General features: G+C 27.0%; 1 protein-coding gene and 1 non-coding gene across 2 annotated transcripts in view; one reads left to right on the forward strand and one right to left on the reverse strand.

Moving 5' to 3' along the window:
- Positions 1-392: 392 nt before the first annotated feature.
- Positions 393-511, reverse strand: LOC124534978. Its single transcript, XR_006966769.1, has one exon. It is a non-coding gene; the product is annotated as a 5S ribosomal RNA (ribosomal RNA).
- Positions 512-5,009: 4,498 nt separating this feature from the next.
- LOC124534692 (T-complex protein 1 subunit gamma) overlaps positions 5,010-8,805 on the forward strand; it is a 10,582-nt gene continuing 6,786 nt past the window's right edge. The window contains exons 1-7 of the mRNA XM_047110673.1: positions 5,010-5,149; positions 5,220-5,281; positions 5,375-5,551; positions 5,910-6,107; positions 6,937-7,061; positions 7,872-8,067; positions 8,295-8,449. Of these exons, the coding sequence (XP_046966629.1) occupies positions 5,119-5,149; positions 5,220-5,281; positions 5,375-5,551; positions 5,910-6,107; positions 6,937-7,061; positions 7,872-8,067; positions 8,295-8,449 (944 nt within the window). The 5' untranslated portion in view covers positions 5,010-5,118. The remainder of the gene's footprint in view (positions 5,150-5,219; positions 5,282-5,374; positions 5,552-5,909; positions 6,108-6,936; positions 7,062-7,871; positions 8,068-8,294; positions 8,450-8,805) is intronic.

Below are 8,805 nucleotides of genomic sequence, written 5' to 3' on the forward strand. Positions count from 1 at the left end.
TTATTTTAAAGGATTTAAGACAGAAAAAGACTACCATTCTCATTATGTAGAATTTGCGCATTATACAACACTACTACAATATACGTTTGACGAAAACCTTTTATATCGTGACAATCGATTTTAATATTTTATTCAAATATATATTTTTTTATATATTCACTATGTTTATATACAATGTTTTATTTATAATTGTATGTGAATTCAATGCACGACTATTAGATAGAATGTCATCATAACGAATATAATATATACAATGGTTGATTTGTATACATATAATTTATTGTCTTTCAGATTATTGTTTTCATTTTCTTCTTTATTTTCAATGGGCTGGGGCTGAAAACAACTTTTCAAATGAAAAATATCTCAAGTATTTAAACAAAATACATAAAAAACGCCAACGACACGCGGTGTTCCCAGGCGGTCACCCATCCAAGTACTGAACGCGCCCGACGTTGCTTAACTTCGGTGATCGGACGAGAACCGGTGTATTCAACTTGGTATGGACGTTGGCGACGGCTCAACTGTACCCTTAGTACGAGTTTGACAGTTAACTTCATGTAATTTACTTTCGGTTTTCTTTTCATACAAATCCTATCAGCGCCCCAAGCGTAAACGCAGAGGAACTAAAATCGGCAGTACGAGTTTTTATTACTAACGTTATCGACTTCGAAGTCGAAATAACGCGCGGTTTTCGACATTTTGGTAGTACGAGTAACACTTTTGACAGATGTACGCATGTAAATTGACGTTTTCGTTACTTTCTTATCGAGTTTGAACTCACTGAATTTATTTCGGTGAGCGTCAGTGAAACCTATTTTTGAAAATTAATTACTAAACATGTGAGGCAATATAATGCTTGAAAACTAGCTACAACTGTTACGGTAGTCTTTTAGAACATTAAAAAGCAACAAAACTGAATTCTGCGGTGAAATTTATCTTTAATTAGCCGTATTTTAAACTAACATATTTTCTTGAGAATTGCCTTAGAAAATGTTAATATTTTTTTGCGTTAACATGTGAAGAAGAAATGAGTAATAAATATTAACTTATTTTCAATATATTTACAAATATGATACAAACGCAAGGTGAGTCTAAATATAACATATATTTTTAAATGGCATGCTAATGTATTATTTAATTACATCGAAAATAAATGATAATAATGTAAAAGAATATAATTCAATTATCATAATATCATAACATCGCTTAAACAAAATAGTAAAACAAGTTATAATTGAAATATGTATATTGTTTAAATGAGTATTTTCAAAAAAAATCAAAAATACTTAACTTATTTTTGTTATTATTCCTAACAATATTGGTAGCAGTTGAGAATGCTTTAAAGGTATTATGGGGATCATGCAAAGTATAGTTAACTGTCATTCTTTAGTGTAATCATTATTAATAAAAATATATATATTTTTCAGACTATGAGTGAATCAATCCTTTATTTGGAGCAGCTATACTATTATTAATGATGATTTGGTGCAGACAATATCCAAAAAACAAGTGACCATGCAATGAACAGTTATCTACATCTCTATATAATTTCCTTTTCATTTAATTCAAACAATAAATATACTGAAAAGTGGATTTGTCTCTTTATTGAATATCTATTATTTTCTACGATATTGTAAAATGAAATTGAATTGAGAATGATTTAAAAAATATGCATTATTATAGTAGAAACATCTATAGGTACATTATAATACTATTATGTATGTATATTATATGTTTATATTAAATAATATATACATTATTATTATACTCAATAAATGCTTATAACTATTGTTTTGAATTCTCATAAATAATCAACATCAAAAACACTCATTGCTTAAAAACATAGAATGTTATTTATCCTTTTTCAAAAAGTAAAAATATAAATAACAATAGTAGTATAAAACAGATAATTAAAACTATTAACTCTTAATTGTTTAATGTAAATCAGAAACTTTATGTATGTAGTGAATATAATTATATTTTAGGAAAAATAAAACAAATTAAGAGAAAGTAATTGTTAGGTATTTGTTTTCAATATATTAAACTTTATTTTCACAATGATTCTTGGAGTTAAGAGTGATAGACGTAATGTCACACTGGAAAATCAATAACTATTGTTTTGATTTCTCTCAAATAATCTACTTCAAAAACACTCATAGCTTAATAAAATAGAATGTTGTTATTTATACTTTCTCAATTATGGGGTATATTAAAACGATGAACTCTTTATTGTTAAATGTAAATAAAAAGCTTTATATATGTAGTATATATACAATTATATTTTAGGAAAAATAAAAACACAAATTATGATAGTAATTATAAGGTATTTGTTTTCTATATATTAAACTTTATTTTCACAATGATTCTTGGAGTTAAGAGTGATAGATGTAGCATCACACTGGAAAATCAATAACTATTGTTTTAATTTCTCTCATAAATAATCAACTTCAAAGACACTCATTGCTTAATAAAATATAATGTTGTTACTTATACTTTTTCAATTATGGGGTATATTAAAACAGTCAATTAAAACTATGAACTCTTTGTTGTTTAATGTAAATAAAAACCTTTATATATGTTATATACATAATTATATTTTAGGAAAAATAAAAAACAAATTATGGTAGTAATTATTAGGTATTTGTTTTCTATATATTAAACTTTATTTTTACAATGATTCTTGGAGTTAAGAGTGATAGATGTAGCATCACACTGGAAAATGCAGCACAGATGTATTTGTATTATCTAGGCTTGTATTTCTTCTTTGGAACTGTAATCACAAACAATATTTTTTATTAATACATTCACAAACATATAAGATAGTCATGATCATGGAATTATTTAAATCTAAGTGAACCCTAATTGAAATATAATTAATAAGGTCCATAATACATAATGGCAATTAGACATGCATATTATTGTAGTATATTGAAATAGTTTGTATTTAATTAGGATAATATCGAAATAACAAAATAATTTAAGCATAACTTTGAATTGAGATGAGAGTCACTTCATTTTATTTAATTAAACTTTATAAACAGGAAATAAAAACAGTAATTTAAATATAGAATAAAAGTGTTCGCAAACTAATTTTACTTATTAATAGATGCTCTAAATATGTATAAGTATATCAACGTAAAATTGTAAGGAGAATTTAATTAACAATATTTGTAGGTTAGTTATAGTTTAACACAAATTCCTCTATATTAATAACAATATTCACTGTTTGTATATTTTTTAAACATTTAGAATCTTTATTATAAACTTACGGTCCTTACAATTATTACGTATCGTTTTATTTACTTAATGTAATAATAAATTTATGTTTACGTACCTCTTGATGAATTTTATAATATAATTAGTCTTTCAAACAATGTTTCAGTGTAATTTCTTCTCTTTTCACTGCTATTATAACACTTAAAGATTAAAGCATTCACCGTTCTATTTCTTATAGTAATGTAAACATTGTAAAATACGATAATATAACCTTTAAATTTTTAAAGACATTAGACAATACTTTGCGAGAAATGTCAAATACAATAAAAATGACAAAATATTTTCTTTCACTCTTTTTAGCGCGTGTAAGTGAGACGGAAATATGAATTGTGTGGTAGTCTTTTTCGAGTAGCTCGATGGCTATCATGGTTTTAACGCAAACGAGTAATGTCAAACTTATACTATCGAATTCAAATACTTCGTAAACGTTTTCGAATAGACGATACGTTATTAACGCAAGAAGTATTGAAACTCGTACTAGGGGTACTGAATTTTACGATTATAATTGGTGATAATTTATATACAACCTGTTAAAAAAGACTTATTAGTATTTCAAAACTTTCGTAGGTAGTTAATTATACACGTGGTGGTTTTATGTTAGCCTGTTCGCCTAGGTACCGCCCGCTCATATATTCAATTTACAAACAGAAATACACAGTACCAATGACATTCTAATAAATTGTATTTACTAGAGCATCATTGCATAGTACATATTATTGTATTTAAAAAGTGATAAAACCCAAGAAAATGTTAATAAGTTAGAAAATTAAGCTGTGTTTTAAATTCTTGTTAAAATTACTGCTATAAACGAAGCAATATTATACACGATGTTACAAATGAATAAGTATAATCATGTTTTTAAAATGTACATGTATGTGTCATTATTAATAAACATGATGTAAAAATGGCACTGTATAAAAATATCAACTAAATATAAGGCACGGTCCAAACTTGGACTTAATTTTAGCTTTAACTAAGCAAAGTCATTGCTAAACAAAATTAAATTGAACATGTATTATGCAAATGAATATCTATTCGTTTATGCCTGTTTATAAAAATATTACATAGATATAAAATAATAATGATCTGATAATAAAGCCTTTGACTCCTTGAGATCTGAACATATTTAAAAAACATTAAAAGAACAAGATATCAATTTATAGAAGATTAATAAAAAAATAAACAAAGCAGACAGCTGTCGCCAAAGTTATTTTTGTTCGTCTTACATTTTTTATTTAGGCAACGAGATGGAAGTAAACATGGTCTATATAAAATTACTAAATATTTAAATAAAACTAAAAATATAATCAACACATAATTACTAAGTTTAAATAAATAATAATTGTAATTTTCTCGTAATATTTTTATTATAAGAACATTAAATTTAACATGGTAACATTTACGAATCAGGTTTCAAAAACTATAAAAAGTATTTACACCGTCTTTGTGCATAACAACATTGTAAATGCTTATTAAGCAAACATTAAAAAGCAATTGTATAGAAACCAGAAAATAATAATAGTGTTGAATTAATTAAATTACTAACATCTAATTTTAATTTTATTGACTGTGCATTTCGATTAAGTTAATTGACTATGCAACCGACCCTTTAATTTTTATATCTATCATTAAATCTTAATATTTATTTCGGAATCAATTACATTTTTCATCATAATTATAAAAATATATCCTATAAAAAATCTTTGTATGAAATATAGGATAGTTAATTTTTTAACTCTGGCAACCCAAATTTAGTCACCACGCGATTTGTGAATTTGCTCAATTTTCTTTTGTGGAAGTTCTCTTAGTTTGATCTTTTGATTATAATTTAATTGTATCAAAATGTATGGACAGCAACCGATAATAGTTTTGAGTGAGTAGGGTTTGTGGACTCTGTATGTATTATTCGTTTACTTTTGATACTAATGTAAAAACTATTTCAGGCCAAAACACAAAACGTGACTCCGGCCGGAAAGTTCAATTGGAGAATATTAATGCTGGAAAGGTGAATTTCAGTTAAAACTGATTTGATAATGATATTTTTCATCAGTACCTATCGTTTGGTCCTAAAACAAGTTTTGTGTTATGTTTATTTTAGACAATAGCGGACGTTATTCGAACATGCCTCGGACCTCAGGCGATGTTGAAAATGTTGATGGATCCAATGGGTGGAATTGTGATGACAAATGACGGCAATGCTATACTCAGAGAGATTACTGTCCAACATCCAGCTGCTAAAACTATGATAGAAATAGCGAGAACACAAGACGAAGAGGTTATATATATTTACTATTTTACTAGTCATGTCTTGAATGAGTGATTTTTTTTTTAAATATCTTTAATAAGTTTATATTTATTTAATAATTTACAAGAATTTCATTTCTCTGCAACATAATATATTTAAAAAGAAACATTTCTAATCATAAGTTAATACAATCATAGATAAGAATTTCAAATAATTCCTAAATAACTATGTTTGAAACATATCAATCAATCAAATTAAATCAAATGTCTAAACTGTGTGTACTTAACAAAACAATGTTCGAATATTGTATAAACTTATTAAAGGGATTAAATAAAATATTACAATTAGTCTTAGGACGGAATAAAATATTACAATACTAATTTTTTAGGTTGGAGATGGCACAACATCTGTAATTGTGCTAGCAGGAGAGATGTTAGCTGTTGCTGAACCCTTCCTTGCCCAAAACATTCACCCAACAGTAATCATCAGAGAATACAGACAGGCCTTAGAGGATGCCGTTAAGTTGCTGGAAGAGAAAATCTCTATACCTATTGATCTTAATGATAGGGATAAGCTTAAAGAAGTTGTGAGTATAAAGATTTGTTCAAAGTTTAATATGCATTATGTCTTATCACAAACAGACTTAAATACAGTGCAAACTCGTTATGATGAAATTCAAGGGACTGAGCATTTTGTGTTGATATAGAGAGTTATCATCATATGGAGTGAACAAAAAAAAAACACCAAATCAATTGAATCGTAATCGATATTGAAAAATTTTGCTTATAAATTATTGTTTACACATACAGTCCGGTAACTTGTTGTGACGTTTTTTGCTATGCCAGTACTTTTTATGTATTATTTTATTAATTCTATTCATATCTAATGTATGTGGTGTAATTGTCTTGATTAAACAACAAAAAAAATTTATAAGATATGATTGGGTGAGCAGGATAATAAATAGTCACTGTCTAAAATTATGAACACATTTCTTCGTAACAGAGAATGGGTGTTTCGCTATAAAGAGTGTATCAATATGTGGGTTTTAACGCAAACCAACCAAGTTGTGCTCACTTTTACTTTATAGGGAGTTTATCGTTATAAAGGATAATGTTATAAAGAGTTTACACTGTATATATTAAAAAGAGACTCTTCTGTTTGTGAATAATATAAGATTAACGTTATTATTTTCTTTTACTATCATTGTGTTCATTGTTTTAAGAAATTGCAATATTAAGAAATTTATACATATTGCAATAAAATTATAATAGCTTCTTTAGACTTTCATACACAAGGTGTGTTAAAAAGTAAAATATCTGACCGAAACATATAATACAACAATTAAGTTAATTAAATAAAAATATAATAATAATTGGTATATGTATATAGTTATAATAATAATTGGTATATTTCAGATTCGATCCTGTGTAGGCACAAAATACATTGGCCGTTGGGCTGACTTGGCTGTAGATATTGCTCTTGATGCAGTCAACACAGTCACTGTCAATGAAAATGGACGTGTTGAAGTTGATATTAAAAGGTAAGTTATTGGTTTGTGTAAGGATTACATTATTTGTATACTTTATTTCATAAAACTATTTAGAGTAAAAATTAATATTACAAAAGTCCAGATCCAGCAGTGACATAAATTATTTATGCTAATGGTTAAATAATTTGTATAGAAACATAATGTTTATACTAATATTATAAATGCTTTTAACAAAAATTTTCATGGCTAAACTAATGAACCAATTTTTTTTTAAATTGAGTATGGAATTCTGTATCCTGTGAAGTATATTTATATATAATGTGACTTGGTCTAATACATTTTAATATTAACAGTAGCTCAAAAATCTCTACATGACATATGTACTTAAATATGTGTAATAATTTTGACTATTAGAGAGAGAGAGAGAGAGAGAGACAGAGACATTTAATGAATGAGAAACTGCATAAGTTTATTAAACTAGAAGTGATGAGTCTCTGATATAGTGTTGTAATTTTTTGTATTATGTTTTATTTTTAGTTTTATATTACTATTAACTTATATAGATTAGTATTGTTATGGTAGATGATGTAACCAAATTTTGCCCCGAGTGTTACATAGATATAACATAAACATATACATAACATATTTGGTGAAAATCTTGTGTTTCAACCGTAAGTAATTACTAACTATCGGAAATTTTTGATGGGATACCATATTATATCCATCCATCCATTAGCCCATTTCCGTCCACTGCTGGATATAGGCCTATTCAATTGCACGCCACTGAGATCATTCTTGGGCATATATCATATTATATGGGTATATTAAATTATACTTTAAATTTCTCTTATCTGGTTATAGTTACGCTAAAGTTGAAAAGATTCCCGGAGGTACAGTTGAAGAGTCCAAAGTATTAAACGGCGTGATGATCAACAAAGATGTAACTCACCCCAAAATGCGTCGTTATATCGAGAACCCACGTATCATTCTCTTGGACTGTCCTCTTGAGTACAAGAAAGGAGAGAGCCAAACTAACATTGAGATTGTTGGTGATCAGGTAAGCTTATTCAATATAGCCTATCAAAAAGTGGAAAGTCTAATGACTTATTTTATTTTGTACTTATGTCTTAAAAATCTAATAATAATTGGCTCAATTTATTATTATTAATTTGTATAAAAAATTGGATTGGTTGTTGTTTCAACTGTTTAGAATTGATGTTACTAAAATAAAAGTATAATAAAGTAAATAAATATTGGTTATTTATATGAAAATTAAATTTGCAGGACTTTACCAAACTATTACAATTGGAAGAAGAGCATGTCCAACGTCAGTGTGAAGACATTATTGCATTGAAGCCTGATGTTGTGTTCACTGAGAAGGGAGTTTCTGATTTAGCACAGCATTATCTAGTCAAGGCTGGAATTACAGCTATTCGCAGGTAGGATAACTGATGAAATATTATATTTCTTTATATTTTTATAAAGTTCTAAAACTTAAATATAATAGTAGTGTAGTAATCGGAAAATTGTTTGTAAATCACCCTTTCAAGTTAACATGACTTTGTATTTTTTAAATGTTAAAAAAGAGTAACTACTTAGTTTCTTGACGGTTCTTCTCAGTAGGATCTTCTTTCCGAACCAGTTGTAGCTTCACTTAATTGTAAAATGACGATTAAAAAGTGCTTCTCAAAGCCTACTTGAATAAAGTTTATTTTGATTTGATTTGATTTAAACAAACTCAATTTCTTAAAGTTTATTTTACACTTTGGTTTTTCTTTTTCTCGTTTTTATATTA

The sequence above is a fragment of the Vanessa cardui genome, chromosome 13 (assembly GCF_905220365.1).
Source record: "Vanessa cardui chromosome 13, ilVanCard2.1, whole genome shotgun sequence".
NCBI classification, from domain to species: domain Eukaryota; kingdom Metazoa; phylum Arthropoda; class Insecta; order Lepidoptera; family Nymphalidae; genus Vanessa; species Vanessa cardui.